The sequence below is a fragment of the Monopterus albus genome, unplaced genomic scaffold (genome assembly GCF_001952655.1).
Source record: "Monopterus albus unplaced genomic scaffold, M_albus_1.0 scaffold260.1, whole genome shotgun sequence".
NCBI classification, from domain to species: Eukaryota; Metazoa; Chordata; class Actinopteri; order Synbranchiformes; family Synbranchidae; genus Monopterus; species Monopterus albus.
Window position 1 is genome coordinate 973,043 of NW_018128140.1, and position 16,536 is coordinate 989,578.

The 16,536-nt window shown below is 40.1% G+C and overlaps 1 protein-coding gene across 1 annotated transcript; it reads left to right on the top strand.

The window, feature by feature from the left end:
• The first annotated feature begins 537 nt into the window (after positions 1 to 537).
• Positions 538 to 16,274, top strand: stm (starmaker). The gene is made up of 11 exons (XM_020621491.1): positions 538 to 616; positions 1,700 to 1,758; positions 5,652 to 5,687; positions 5,777 to 5,806; positions 5,887 to 5,922; positions 6,037 to 6,096; positions 6,349 to 6,387; positions 10,666 to 10,698; positions 12,192 to 12,884; positions 13,645 to 13,701; positions 15,684 to 16,274. Exons 1-11 carry the CDS (start codon positions 606 to 608, stop codon positions 15,692 to 15,694), a joined length of 1,065 nt encoding a protein of 354 aa, XP_020477147.1. The 5' UTR covers positions 538 to 605; the 3' UTR covers positions 15,695 to 16,274.
• Positions 16,275 to 16,536: the final 262 nt, after the last annotated feature.

Below are 16,536 nucleotides of genomic sequence, written 5' to 3' on the forward strand. Positions count from 1 at the left end.
CCATTAATATTGTTGGTAGCTTTACTGGCCAACCCTGACATATTTCTCAGGGAATCCTGTAATTGTGATGAGGAAAGACATTTTAACCAAAGCATCAACTTTTTTCCGGCCCTAACCAAGCTGTTTTTGTTCCTAAACATAAACTGTGAAGATTGCATAATTGTCACTGTGTCTTTTTAATGATTTCCATTAAAATGGAGGTCTGATAAACTAGCACCTGTATGTTGTCCTAAGTGTTGCTGGAGTTGTAGCTATTACACCTCAGGAGAGGCTCCTATAGGTTGTATCAGTAGAGTCTGACTGGTCAGATGACTCTGACTCTGGTCTAAACACTAAATTTGCCATAAAACTGGCCTAAACCCAGAATCAAAGTTTTACTCTAGTTAAACCAGATCTGACTGAATCACGGTGTTGAAGCCAGGTCACACAGTGTTAAACTGCATGTAGACAGGCAGTGATCAGAGGGGGAGGAGGTGGAGAAATGAAGAAAAGGCAGCCGGAGTATAAAAAGCTGCTGCTTTCTTTCAGCTGAGTTCAGACACTCAACAGACACTGAAGCTTTATAACATTAAACTTTGTTTCCTGTCGACCAGCTGAACAACAACATGCTCCAACGGTGAGTCCATCCTGTACTTCTGATGAACTTTAAATAATTCACGTACCTCAGACATTTTATGAAAGCCTTGATATGATCCTTGTCAAACCTGCTCACTCTGACATTATTACTAATTACTACATGTGACAAACATTTTTTATTGAATCAATGACAGCTGATGAACTGATGCTTCTCCTGATACTTTACTCGACCATTTCCATTTTGGCACTTCTGATTTTAACTTAACATTTCCAAAGGAAGTAGTTCTGTTTTCTTCACCAGGACATTTATCTGATGGAAAAATCTGGTTTTATCTTCAACAAGTTTCACTGACTCACTATGAAGGAAAGCTACAAGTTACCTTAAACATAAACATACCTTAAACTGCATTTTCTTAACAACTGAACAGAACCTTTCATTCTGACTCTGCACTCTGATGCCGATATGTTTCCTTTCAGTGAGGTTCACGACTCGTATTCCACTGTGACATCAGGGTTCAGGTTTTATTTGTCAGCTTGTGTTGCTCTGAATAAATTCTGCAGAAGGACTCCGGTGTTTCAAGATAAAGCAATCGTCTCTGGTTTTCAGCTGACACTCAACTCTCATTATTAACCTTTAACCCTTTCTGAGCTGGTTTTATCTTGCAGTGCTTTCTCTCTATACATTGGAAAAGAAGAGATGCTTTGTTTTTTTCTGAAGCAAACACAAAAGACAGTCATTTAATCCTTCAGGCTGAAATCTAGTTTCCCCCACCACATTCTTTGTTTCACGTTTTATACTCTTTAGCTTTACTTGGTCACTTTGCACTTGTTGTTGGAGAGAGAAAATTATAAATCTCTGCTGCAGACTCGCTCACTCTTTGTTGTCTCTTTATGTGATGATGGTCCGATAATTGTTTTTGTTTTTTGATTGAATGCTCAACTGTGTGTGATGTGTACACCTGCTGTGCTATGTGCTGTCAGAAAACGTTAGAGATATTTCTGAAAATGATATTACAGACCAACAGTGGAAACATTTTGTCTTCTGTACAACATCAACATGCAAACATGTTGCAGTCAAGTCAATCTGTCACTTTGCACTGAAAGGTTCATGTGTGTGTTACAGGTGTGTTGTGTTGGTGCTCGTTGCTCTAACTGCTGTTTCTCTGGCAACTCCGGTCCCAGGTAACCCATGACATCATCACTGATCAATAATCATATTATCACTAGCAATCAATATTGTTGACTTTAACACTGTCCAGTATTAACTTTAACATGTCATCAGTAATTATTAAACATTAATTAGAAATTATATTATCATTTATTGGAAAAGACTCATTATCGATCCAAAACAAATAGTTATTAATTTATAACAGCTGAGCACTAGTTTCATATACTTGTGCATGTTAAAATCAGATCATGTGTAAAGAAATTTTATTCATTATCTACATAATAAATCAGTTCACACTGTTAAGACTGTTGGTGTTTTGACAAACTGGACGATTTTTGGAATTCAACTTTCAGCCAAATTATTAAAATGACCCGTTGCCACTGAATTTGGTAGGATGATGCTTCTTTTATCAGTTCGGTATTACTGGCTATTATTATAAATGATTACTGTTCATCACCTGAAGAAGAATCAATAAATTGCATAAACTGCCCATTTAGTATTTAAAACACCAACAACAAAATTAAGAGTAATGGAACAGTATAGTAAAGGATTTTCATTATTAATCATTTTATTCATGTCATTGCTTTTAAAAAATTACAATTACTTTTTTAAAATTTTGTATTTATACCTTTCACCTATCGAACTGTTGACTACTTGTTTAAGTTACTATAACTTTGATATTATTAAGTTATTTTAGGTAATTATATTAGCAAATCAATTGAATGATATAGTATTAATCTTTATCTTTCATTTTAATAAACAGATCAATTTATACCATTAATTATAGCAGTAAGAATATAGATTAATAACTTTATCAATAAACCTAAAATTTGTTCAGGTAAACTTATGATTCACCCTGTAAAAATTAAAGAGTTGTAATTTTAGGATGTCATTGTATATTAATTTAATTATGTACCAGTGAGCATAAATGATTAGTTTGAATTGCTAACTAAAACAACACTGCTCACAAATTTTAAATAATAGAAATGTTTATAAGTTGATTTTGCCAAGGTTTCGGTATGGACGTTATCAAAGACCTAGTCAAAAACACACTGAAACGCGTTTTTCATCCTAACAACGTCCATGAAGTGCGCACAGACACAGGCAGGCTGGATCTAGGATTTAACCCTAACCCAGATTCAGGACTGTTGGACCATGAAGGTCCATCCGCCGTGATCTATCAGACTGGGCTATGAAACACAGCGTTGATGAGAATTAACACCAAGCCAGAACTAGAACAGAAACGTGAGTTGGAAACTCTGTTGCTGCCACTAGCTCCCAGGGTTTGAACTTTTTTTGTCGTCTCCACCATCCACCATTGTCGTCACAAACCAGCTGGACCCAAACAGCCAATCATAGTGCAGCAGACTGATTACATCAGACTAGACCAACAGCATCCTCTGGAGGCTGCCGGGGTCATTACAGCCACAATCATCTCTCAGTAATTTTTATCCTTTTTGAGGTGGGCACCCTCAAACTGAACCCTACCCCACGCGCACATGCCGGATGTTGTCAGTCACTAAGGCCATTGTTTAATCAGATTACCATTTGATATTACTGTCAAATAATGTACGTTCCCAAAATTAAAACCCTGCATTGTAAAAAATCCCAGATAGCGCTGAAGAGCAGAGCTGGAAACAAATAATTGCATGTAAGTACGATTTTGAGGTACTTCAGTGTTTTCATTTTCTGCTTCCACATTTTAGATGCAAATATTGTTAACTAGTTAATTTTCAGAATTAGATGAATAAAAATAAATACAGTATAATCATAGGACTTTACTGCTCTCTAATGGAAAACCTATAAGCTACCCAGAAGTAACTCAAATTCTAAATATATATGAAGTAGGCTAGTTAAATTATCTCCAGCTGCAACATTAAATGTGATGTACGTAACTCACTATCATCCAATAATATTTTGTACATTTACACGACATTATGCAGAGTGAGTGTTTTTTACTTTTGGTACTCTAAGTATATTATGATGCCAATCCTTTTGTACTTAAGTATCATTTTCAATGGAGGACTTTTACTTGTAACAAAGTACTTTTACACTGTGATATATGCCCACCTAATATACTGTACCTGTACTTAGCCTGAGGCTGAGTGCACCTCAGCCAGTTTCTGTACTTTGCTAGTAAAATACCGAATACCTGCTCAACATCACAAGCTTTACAACTATGCATTAAACATAAGTAGGACCCTATAGCAGAGTTGCTAAGCCTCCATTAACTTAAACCTTGTTAGCTTTAACTCTGTTGTAAAACAATGTAAAAATTATCTTTCTTGACAACTCAACACTGACAGCATAGTAATAACTTTTACAAACATGTATACAACTTTACAGTGCTCTGTGGAGTATATTTACCTCAAATAAGATAAATAACAAGGGAAGACGAGTGAAGACACCAGCTCACTAGTCTCTCTTTCACTTGTTTGTATTGACTGTGTGCAAGGAGAATGAGCCACTAGGCATAACTAGCTGAGCGATGCATAGTTAACTCATGCAGGAAACAACCTAAATGTATGTGTACTGTGTATACCATGTTTAAATTATGTGTACCTTGTGTAAATGTATGGGTATCACATGCACTGTGTCTTTGTTTCAGAGAGAAGTGCAGCACTGCTGGCCCACCTGAATAGTAACACATCATCCCTCATAGAGACTTTACACTGAGCCTGACTCTACCCAATGCCTCAGGGCTTAATCATATACAACAAAGGCAAAAATAATGATAAAATCACAAACTAAAATAATATCAACATGGAAAATAAAACTTAAAGGCCGCATGTAAAAACAAATAGAAATGATAGAAGCCAAAACAAAAACAGAATTTAATAGAAGCAAAAGAAGGTTCACACCGAAAACAACAAAATTAAACTAGTATAAGAATTCAAAAGGCCCAAATGGGGATGCAGATCAGCCCAGGCCCCTGATGGACAAATTCCTCCAAAAGGCTAAAACAAGGGGGGAAAAGCCGCTAATTCATTTTTTGAAGCCTAAATGGCTGTTATTAAAGCATAACTGACCACTTGTTTGTCCAGGGACATGAGAGCCCAGTATTTGTTCAAGAATATGAAACCCAAGTTTGGATCAGGGATGTTAGGAGGAGGCTGGTCCCCCAGGAATCAGGGAGACTGTTCTCCTGTAAAACAGGACCGTACACACACAGAACAAGATTTTACAACAGCTTTTCCCCTGCTGCAGTAAGACTGATGGCAAATACGAAAATGTGAGAATATATGTACAATAACCCCTTACTAGACATGTGCAATAACCCCTCACTACCTCACCAAGTGTAATGCCATATCCAACTCCACCATGTGAATCACTAAGTGTGATGTTTGAAGTTCACTGTGGGAAATACTACTACCCTATTTTTCTGTATTGTGTTTTAATACTTTCTTGTTCTTACTGGCTTTTGACTCCTTACCTGACTCCAAAGGAGGGCTGTGCAAGAATTCCAATATGCCTACATTGTCTGTTTATGCATAAATGACAAATAAATATCCTGTATCTCTTGAATCTTTGTGCCAACAGGTTATTACAATGAACTGTTGTGTTACAGTCTGGTGACGTCTAGTGACTGAATTAATTATAACAGGGAAAGAAATTAGTGATGTGACGTATTGCATAGTGGCATAAAGAGGGGTTGGGGTGGATAGTTAGGTACACAAAGCACAGGACCTTTGCTCAGGAGAACCAGGCTCACTGCCAGTGTGTGGCTTGTTTTTCAGGAGCTCTTGTTCCTAAACGTGACCAAGCTGCTTTTTTCTCAGACCTAACCTTAAACCAGGTTTTCACTGTAACAATTTATACAGTGGACTACCACCTGGTGCCCACCATGTGTGTAATAGCACCCCAACACACACACACAGCTCAGGTGTTCATTTTGTTATTGTTGTAGAAGGCGCTACAGGTGAACCTGCGACTGCACTACCAGGTAACAATGCTACACACACCCTATTCCAATTACACACACACAGTGTGTAGAAACTACACGTCATTTTATGTGTTTATTTGTCTCTACAGACGATGCCGACAGCACTGAACACACTAAAGGTAACCTGTCCGTCTGCTCACCTGTGTGTTTACCTGGCTGCTGACCTGTCTCACTGTCCACCTATCTGTCTGTGTTACAGCCCCCTCAGAATCAGATGAAACAACTGAATCACCAGGTTGGGGTTTGTTCTTAAATAAACTAACATGATGATCCACACAATCACTTTGTTCTGTTGTTATTCTGTTTCCATAGTTGATTTTAATTTCATATGAAATGTCTGTTTTGTCAGCTGCTTCAGATGACAGTGATGGAAAAGATTCCACAACAGAGGAAACGGGTAAAGCCGATGGTGAGAATAAACTTTCAGTCTTTGTATATCCAGACACAGGTGGATTACTGATCTGGTAACTAAGCACACACCTGAGGAGTTGGGGGCCTCTTGGCCCTAAACCTCAAAATCACCAAACTCAGAGAGACTAAGGATTCTCACTGTTTCAATTATTGCTAATACAGACAACTATTCTTATTGTTATTACTACTTCTACTGCTACTTCTACTACAACTACTGCACATCTGACATATAACATTCTTGTTTTCCCAGGTGATGCTGACAGCAACAACTCTGTAGAACAAACTGAAGGTAACCTATCTGTCTCTGCTCCACTGTATACTTGTCTGTTTAACTGTCTGTTTACTTGTCTAACTGTTTAGCTGTTTCCAGTTGTCTGTTCACCTGCTTGTTTGCTTTTCTATCTGTTCAGCTGCCTGAGTTTCATTGTGTTGATAAAAGATTTTCTGAGGTTTTTATTCAGGATCAATACAAAGCACAGATGTTCTCACTTTCAGTTATTTGAGCTAGAAGTCGTGAGAGAAAACTGCAGTAATCAGTGCAGCACTGATGCTGCAGTACTGCATGATGTGTTGGCTCTGTAGGTACAAACAGTGTGGTGACAGTGACACACAAATCATCCATCCTGTTGGTCCTCATGTACTGAACATTGTTATATACGTCATGTAATACATAAATCAAATCAAATCAAATTTATTTATATAGCACTTTAAAAACAACATCCAGTTGACCAAAGTACTTTACATAGACAGAATAAAATCATGATAAATAAATAAAATAGATTCAGTGCAAAAATAAAACAATAACTCAAACACACAGATGACACACATTCAATACATTTAATTCCGATCACCCCAGCATTTATATCTGGCCATAGGAACCTCTAAAAGAAACTGGCTTGAAGATCTGAGAGACCTTGTGGGTTTGTGCCAATGCACTAATTCAGTGAGGTAAGATGGTGCCAAACCATTAAGAGCCTTAAAAACAAAAATTAACAGTTTAAAATCAATTCTAAAATGGACTGGAAGCCAGTGGAGAGAAGCCAGAACCGGGGTTATATGTTAAAATTTTCTGGTACTTGTCAGAACACGAGCAGCAGCATTTTGAATCATCTGAAGACAAGAGAGGGAGGACTGGTTAACACCATAGTATAGAGCATTGCAATAGTCAAGGCGGGAGGTGATAAAGGCATGGATTGCAATCTCAAAATCATTAAAAGAAAGGAATGACTTGACCTTGCTTAACAGCCTCAGGTGGAAGAAGCTAGATTTCACAACTGAGCTGATTTGCTTGTCAAACCTTAACTTGCCATCAAACATCACCCCTAGGTTTTTTACAGTCGACTTCAGATGACGAGCCAAGGGGCCCAGACCCTGGTCAGAAGAAGTTAAGTTTGCCAAGTCTCCAAAAAGCACACACTCAGTTTTATTTTCATTAAGATTTAAAAAGTTAAGTGCCAGCCATGATTTCAAGTCTGTCAGACAGTCAAACAATGGCTGTAATGACATCCCTCTCGTTGCCTTCAGTGGTAAGTATATCTGAATGTCATCTGCATAACCGTAAAAAGAAAGGCCATATTTCCTTAAGAAAGATCCTAATGGAAGCATGTACAGTGAAAACAAAGTGGGACCAAGCACATATCCCTGGGGGACACCACAGTAAAGGATTGTTGAAGAGGATGAACAGGTACCAATATTAACAGTAAAAGTTCTATTGGTGAGATAAGATTGAAACCAGTTAAGAATAGTACCTTGAATTCCTACACACTGCTCCAAACGAGAAAGAAGGATTTCATGATCCACTGTATCAAAGGCAGCAGTGAGATCTAAAAGCACCAATAAAACCGAATCCCCGGCATCCCTAGCCAACAGAATATCATTACTGATTTTTAATAATAAGTCTGTGACATTCCCATGCCCCAAACCGTGACCCTGTATATACATGTGTAGTACATGCTTGTGAACATGTGTATACAGATGTTTTTTCTTCCCTAACCCTTTTTCTAATATATGTTTTGTTTGTACTTATTGTGACATTTATGTAAAAAAATAGTTCACGTTATTCACAAAAAGCTTTTAGTGAAGCAGCTGTAACTGTTACTGCATACAGTATTACTAATGCAGTTGTATTCTTGTGACTTCAGCTACTTCCACTGTAGCTACATCTACTTCTGTTATAACTGCTGACAATGACAGGACTTTTTCATTCGAAATAAATGGTCAAACTGAGAGGAACCTAACCAGAGAGACAAAGGAGGTGAAATTCCTTAAAAACAAACAAGGAAACATGTTTTTCCATTTCATATTTTTGAAGGTACCAAATCTGCTGTGCTGAATTTAAATCTAACATGTCAGAGACACCTTTAGAATATTTGCATTTGGTACAACTGCAGCAATTAAAAAACATGATGATCGCAGAGCTGAGGTGTTTCTTTAACTCACAAGATGTGGATTCCTGACAGGAGGGCGTCTGTCAGATTAGCAGCCTGGGCTTTTACCTCGTCTTGCTCTGTGTCCTGTTGCCATATTTTATCGTCAGTGTGTAAGAATAACTGCAGTAAAACTCAGTTATTATAGTTAGTAACTGCAGTATCATCCTATAAGAAGGGATAATAGGGCATTAAATGGTGCGATACCACAATAGTTGGTGTACAGACCCTTATACAGTTACTTCCTATGTGCCCACTTTTACTGATTGTACTACTCTATATGTTGCTGCTGATACCGATTCCCGCCTATCGTCACTCCAGATAGTAGTACTACAGCAACTACTACTAATACTATTATTGGTACTACTACTGATTGCACAGTCTGCAACTGCTGCTACTATTCTAACTGCTACTGTTAAACTACTACAGAGTTTACTTTAAATTCTACTGCTATCAATACTGCTACTATGCATAATGCATGTGACATGACAAACATGTCTTTAGTTTCACTCTTTTCAGACATGGGATACGTAACATTGATGACTTTGTCATTCACACACGGGTTATTTTTAAGTTAAAGTTCCTCACAGCTTCATTCAGACATACCTACAACAGTGATGACAAGAGCCACGGTATGGCACGATATTTGCTATTCGCATTAAATCAGACAGTGACGTGAGGGCAGAATTTTCTTACCACAACATGGTGGATATGAGTGTGAACCATTCTCTTTAATACATCTATGGTGTCTTCCTGGGGCCTGTGCCATGAAGGCAAATCAGTGGCTTATTCATCTAACTTTGGACTCAGCTCAGGTTTTCCAGTATCACAAAGCTGGCTCATGTTTAATCGGGCCAGATCACCCGCTCCGGAGCAGTTAGCTTCAGGGGATTGGATCAGAACCTCTCAAAAGCCCAAGCACTGACCAATCAGATGACTGGAAAAGCTGAGGAATCATTCCTACTAGATCCTGACAGGGACAGTCTACACTGATCAATAATAAACAGATATTTCTACAGAGCTGTCATATGGTTGTGCTGTTTCAGGCCTTCATGGGTCTAGTTTCTAACAGGCTGAGGGAGTCCACAGCCTCTGCGATGATCAACACTGGGCTTTACATGTACAGATTATCTGATTCCCGACTGAATTCCTGTGTCAGTGTTTTTGCAGGCTCCATCACTGTAGCTCAGACTAATATGAGGACACTGATGATAATTGCTCTCCTATTAGAAAAATGATTGAGTCACTTAAATGTGTCCCATGACTATAAACAAAAGGAAAGTTGCAAATGCAATGAGAGAAGGTCTGAACAGACGTGATCCTGGTCAGTGATATTAGCAGACTGCTGAGTGAATATTGTAGTACTTCTACATAAATAGTTTTGTCATCACAGTTTAGGAATGGAATACATAACTGGCAGGAGAAGACGACACAGGGAAAGAATACATTTCCATGTCATGACATCAGTCAGCTTTCCACCTTGCTCTTTAAGGGGAATGAGAGCAGCTGGTTTGATTGGGCATAACTAAAGCCAGCCCCTCCTGATCACAATGTTTTCCTCCCTGTAATAATGTATTCCACCTCTCCTCCACAGTGTGCTCTCCAACGCCTGGCTATGCACAGAAGTGTGCTGTGTCTGTGGTCACCAAACGTGCAAAACATTGTTCAACATGTTCACATGTGCCTTGCACCTGGAGTTTAGACCTGATAAAGGAAAATAGAGCCTGAGGGCTTAAGACCTTAGGAGGACTTGAAGATTCAGCCCTAAACTGTGGTGATTAGTAGACCCACTGTACATAATGCCCATATGCTGTAATCCTGTGCATGCCCATTTATTACTGTGACTGCATGCACCTCAGACTTGCACTGAGTTGAAAGTGATAGCCTATGTAAATGTTACTTGGTTCGACCTACTAGGATTGCTATTGTGGCTTTTACAGAAAAGCAACCAGGGTGCTCATTCAGACATGAAGCCGACATGTTCAGATGCTGCCAGGTTAATGGGGCATCTAAAAGGGGCTGAAGACATTTTTCCTCGGAATTAGTAAAACAAACATCTGATTCAGGCTGAGAGGAAACCAAACCAGAAAGAAGCAGCAGATTAAATTCCCTAAAACCCCTTTTTCTGTTTTCTCTTTCAGCTCCTTCAGACTCAGATGAGACAAATGAAGCAGGTCAGTGTTTGCTGTTTTGAGTTTTAAAGATACTAAATCTCCTAGGCTGAGCTCAAATATAACGTGTTTGAAACAAAGACTTGTGGAATATTTACATTTGATTGAATGCTGCAGTATTAACAAGAATGCAATTAACTTGTTCTGTTTCAACATTTCTAAGTAGAATATTTACTGGTCTGAATGTAAAGTCATTAACAGATATCTGGCAGAAAACATAGTTGTTCCACTAAAGACAGCAACGCAACCTACAGTGGAATAAAAGGCCCTCCTTTGTATTTATGTAAGTTATGAATACGAATAGCCTGTGCTTCAAGGGATGTGACAATTACTGTGACTAGGTGGGATGGATTCATTTAGACTGACATGTTCTTCCTGCTGTAAGAAGGTTTCAGTCAGACACAAATCAATGTGATGTTCACTTATCAAATCATTCACTAACAGAGATTTGGACGAGAGAGATCTGATATTTAATAGTCCACATTTGATTATCCTGTTGTTTTGTTCTATAAGAGTAGTAGTCTCAATTTAAATTAGGTTCTTATGAATAACTCCTCTTGAGCAGATTTTTTGGTTTATATAATTTAGGTGATCGGGGGACAGACATGGTCTCTGTGGGGTACTGGGAGCAATTGTTGTTCATGGTCTGGCCCTCCTTGGACAACTGTCAGTAGGTCCTTGGCACTGCTGACTAGCAGCACCTCGCAAGCATTGCCATTTCAGAGGTAGATCCTCTGATTCCATCATCTGGCACTTGTCAAAGCGGTTCAAAAAAAAACTTTATCAGAATTTTGTTGTTTTAGAGTGAAACTAAAGACAAACCACTAGGTTTGAGCCACTCAGAACAGAAACTCATCAGTGATCATGTTCTGTGTAGAAATCAAACTTTTTAGTGGTGATCATGGGTGCAGTGGTTAGTGCTGTCATCTAAGAGCAAGAAGGTTCTGGGTTCAAGCCCCAGCTGACCCGGGTCCTTTCTGTGTGGAGTCTGTATGTTCTCCCTGTGCCTGCGTGGGTTCTCTCCGGGTACTCCGGCTTCCTCCCACAGTCCAAAGACATGCAGCTTAGGTTGACTGGTGACTCTAAACTGCCCGTAGGAGTGAGTGTAGTTGATTGTTTACATGTCAGTTTGTTTGTTCAGGTTTGAAAACACCCATGTGATCAAACAGATGTGTTACTGCACAAACCCAGCTGTTTGTTATAGTATGTGTGACAGTGACATATTACATCCTGGTATTCTTATTATTTAGGCATACAGGTTTACTATGACCTGGATGACTGAGAATCTGCACAGACATTTAGGCATACACTATAGTTACTGTTTTTAACATCATGTTAGCCTGCAGCCTGACGCCCACAGGAACATCACAAAGATCTGTGTGATCAATACTTCAGACCAATCTGGAGAATGGTTGGCCATAACATCCATCATGCTGATGTATACCAGAGGGATAATAACAGCTAACTGAACAGTGTGCAATATCTTTAATCTTCAGATACTGAGGAAAGTGCAGCCAAAGTAGAAACAGACGACAGCACTGACACTGACGACAACAGTGATGTAAACTCAAAGGAGGACAGCAGCAGTGTTTCTGAGGCTGAGGCTGACCATGAAATAACCACAGACAAGAGCTCCGGTCAGACCAGCGATGACAGCAGTGACATGGACTCCATCAAAAATTCAAACACAGGCAGTGCTTCTGAGGCTGAGGCTGACCGCGAAGTAACCACAGCAGACATGGACAATAGCCAAACCGATGATGACAGCAAGACTCTGGAAGACGTACAGGAAGGGGGGGAGACAGAAAGTGAAAAGCCAGTGGAGGAGGAGGAGGAGAAGGAGGAGGAGGAGGAGGGAGGAGAAATAAAAGAAATAGATAGGTCAGATGAGGTAGAACCAGCAGAGGGAGAGAAGGACAACAGCAAAGGGAATGATGACAGCGAGACTGAAGACAAAGAGGACACTGAAACTACAAGTAAAGCTGACAGTGAGACAAGTCCACCTGATGGTGACGGTAGTGATGCGGACAGTGACACCAACAGCGAGGCTGAGTCTGACAAACAGGACAGGAGTGACATGCCAAACTCTGAGGTCACAGAAAAGGAGGAGGTGAACCAGGACAACTCTGAAAAGTCAGATAGTGAGGATCCTGAAGATCACAGTCCAGAAATGCTCGACTCCACTGAAGGTAAACTGTGATTGTTAACCAGAAACTCAATCAGGGTGCCAGCACTGAATATGTCAGTTGATTTAATTTGTATTAAAGAATTTGTTGAGAGTAACTGTAAATGCCAAAGAAAAGAAGGCCAAGGGACAAGATGATCAGTTATGCTACCACAGTCATAAGCGCTAATTTTGAGGTCAATGTAAAGAATTTATGGGTACCAAGGCAAAAACTTTAAATGTCATGAGTTTATCAAAAGTTAATTTATCAGCATAAAAAGGAACAGATAATTCTGTGGTCAGATATTGTTATGGCTGGGTGCAGTGTGGACCCGAGATACAGACACAAACTAGAAGGGACATAACTATAGAAAGCAATTTAATAAACAAACAACAGGTTAGGCTGAGTGGCAGGAAAATCAGACAGTGGCAACCATGGACTGTTGAGCAGCTCAAGTCTTGTTTCCGGCAATGATAGGCCAAAACTGCAACAATTAGTGTCATCAATTCCCAAATGATTAAAAGTGCCATTAAAAGGCAAGCTGATGTAACACAGAGGTAAACAGGCCTCTGTCCCAGCTTTGTCCGAGTGTGTTGCAGGCATCACATTCTTATTGTGTCCATATGTTCAAAATGTAATTAAGTTGTTCAGTGAAAGACTGGAAACCTCGGCTGTCCCGACTTTTCTGGAAATTGGGTCTGTATATCAGGAAGGAAAGGTGCATTACTTATGGAGTGGCTTGAGTTCCTTTGTTAATGAGTTTTCATGGTGTTTGTAATTGCAGCAACACCTGCTGACCAACCAGACCACCGTGACAACTCCACCCCTGCCACCACACAAGGTAGTTCTTGCACAATCATTCAGATTCACCACATCACACTTTAAGATAAGATAAACTTTTATTAGTCCCACAGTGAGGAGATTCACACCGTTACAACAGCAAAGGGACAGAACTAGGCACTCAGCATTAAGAATCGAAAAGTAACATGGTATTATTAATAATAATCTAAAAAATTGTAGCTATAATAAAAGAGTAAGACATATTGCACACTGGTATTCTGTGTATACACAGTTATTGTCAGGGGTGGCCAGTAAAGCTACCAACAATGTTAATGGTGGACTCAATTATAATGCCAGACGAGGGTGAGTGGCTAGTTCTCTCTTTATACTTACAGTAAAGAGCAGACACTGCAATAGTCCCCAAAAAACACACTCCAAATCAAACAACAGTCCAATTTCAATGCTGGCAAACACATACAGCCAAGGAATCCAAAAACGAGGGGTCAGAGAGGGAAGTCCGAAGGTCAATACATGGGACACAATCAGTCCCAGGAGGGCACGGCAGTAATCGGTGGTCAAGGCTATCCGGGGTCAAAATCAGGAATCACAGGTATCAAGCATAAACGCTGGAAAATCTGCATGAGATCTGATATGGCTAAAACAGGAAGTTGTCAAAATAAAAGCACAAGCTCAGACACAGGCCGGACAGAATCATGACAGTTATTCAGTCTGTGGGTGTGCAAGGTACTCTTTGGGGGGTGGGGGTCTACTGGGAGCAGTGCCGGTCATACAGTCTGACAGCAGCGGGACGGACGGATGGACCAGTGATAAGGCTCTATCATGGAGCTGCACCACCTGCACTGGGTCAAGGGGACCTCCCAGGACAGAGCTGGCCCTCTTGACCAGTTTGTCCAGTCTTTTCCTGTTCGCTGTCGAGATGCTGCTGCCCCAGCAGACTGCTCCATAGAAGATGGCTGCTGCCACCACTGAGTGAGAGAAGGTCCTCAGGAGTGCCCCCTGCACTCTGAAGGACCCAAGTCTCCTCAGCAGGTAGAGCCAGCTCTGGCCTGTCTTCTAAAGTGCCTCAGTGTTGTTTGACAAGTCCAGTTTATTGTTGGGGTGAACACCCATGTACTTATAAGAGTCTCAGTGTCCATGCCCTGGAAGTTCACCAATGTCAGAGGGGGATGTCAACAGGGGAAACCCACCACCAGCTCTTTGGTTTTACCCACATTGATCTGGAGACAGTTCTGCAGACACCAGTCCACAAAGTCTTGGATCAGCTTCCTGTCCTTCCTATCATCCCCATCTTTGATGAGGCCAATGATCACAAAGTTATCAGGGAACATTTGTAGGTGACAGTTCAGTGAGCTCTGCATGAAGTTTGCAGTGTACAGGGTGAACAGGAACTGTGCCAGGAAGGTTCCACCATGTCAGGCACACAGTCCAGCTTGTCCCTTAGAAGCTCCGGCAGTATGGTGTTGAAGGCACTGGAGAAGTCAAAGAACATGATTCTCCACCTAACTTGTCCAGGTCAGAAAGGGCTTTGTACAAGAGGCTAATGATGCCATCATTTACTCTGGTCCCTGGCTGGTACGAAAACTAAAGCAGGTCTGTAGATGAGCTCACCAGAGAGAGGAGATGGTCCAGGACCAGTCTCTCCAGTGTTTTCATCAGGTGTGATGTCAGTAGCCTGTAGCTGTTGAGGTGCTGCATCTTTGGCACCAATACCACACAGGATGTTTTCCACAGTTGTGGTACTCTCCTCAGGCTCATGTTGAACATGTGTCCAACTATCCCACACAGCTGATCTGTGCAGGACTTAGTTAGTTCTCAGTGTCAGCTCATGGCCAAGGTCTACAGGCAGAACTGGATTCAGTTTTAATGCTTTTTTTTTTATCTTTGGCCTCACTGTGGACCCTGTAAGCTCCCAAACCCCAGCACTTACGAGTTTGTCATGTATTGCAGCATAAAGACATACAAGATCATTTAATTAAACAGATTAACTGGACTGGACCTTTTTCAATATGTTTTCTCTTGTAGCTATGATTTAGACACTCGGCCTCTGTGGAAGCTCACCAACTCCAGGTATTAACATACACTCTTGTTTCTTGATGGAAATGAACCTCTGATCTTTGATGCATGAGTACACAGACCTTTTTTGTGTAGATGATACAAATTCATATGGCCCAGGCTCCAATACTTTAAATGGGACACACATCACTCTTTGAGTCATAAAACTCATAAATACTGAAGAATCATTGAAGACTCACATTCAACATTTGACTTAAAAAGACAAAATCAAGCAAAGATTTTTATTGAGAATCTCAAGCTCCATGATCATGGTGATTATACTGTCGTGCTCCCCCGCTGTAACATCAGCAGCTTAAAATCGGTACATCACAGTGTATTACACATTATCATTACTGCTCTCTACTGCACACTGTTGGATCTTCAAGCTCTACTGTTAAAACTGCCTCACCTATCTCATTTAAATGTTATAACAACATGATCCAATGACTGGCACCTCAGACACACTATATGCACTTGCTAATCTGAGCAGAACTACTTTCAGGTACTCTGCAACTTTTAAATGAGCTGCAAACCGACCTCAAACTATTCATTCATTTCCCTTAGAAATTTTAAAGCATTTATCACCTAATATTTTGACTTCAGTTTTCTTCACATTAAACTCTCTGTACTATCTAAACTGAACAGAGTCATCTGTAACGAAATGATTTTATCCTGTGCTGCTTTAAAGTAAATTTACAGACAAAAGAAGAAAGCATCCATGTCATCCATTGCTCAGCACCAGTTTGTCAATCAAGTAATTTTTCACTTTAATACTTTTGTCCCCAAAGTGAGATTGACTTTGCAGCCAAGTAAACATGAGCCA

Coding starts and splice junctions, on each gene's coding strand:
- stm (XM_020621491.1), top strand. Junction 5,807..5,886: donor CAGCACTGAACACACTAAAG/GTAACCTGTCCG, acceptor TCTGTGTTACAG/CCCCCTCAGAATCAGATGAA. Junction 6,388..10,665: donor CTCTGTAGAACAAACTGAAG/GTAACCTATCTG, acceptor TTTCTCTTTCAG/CTCCTTCAGACTCAGATGAG.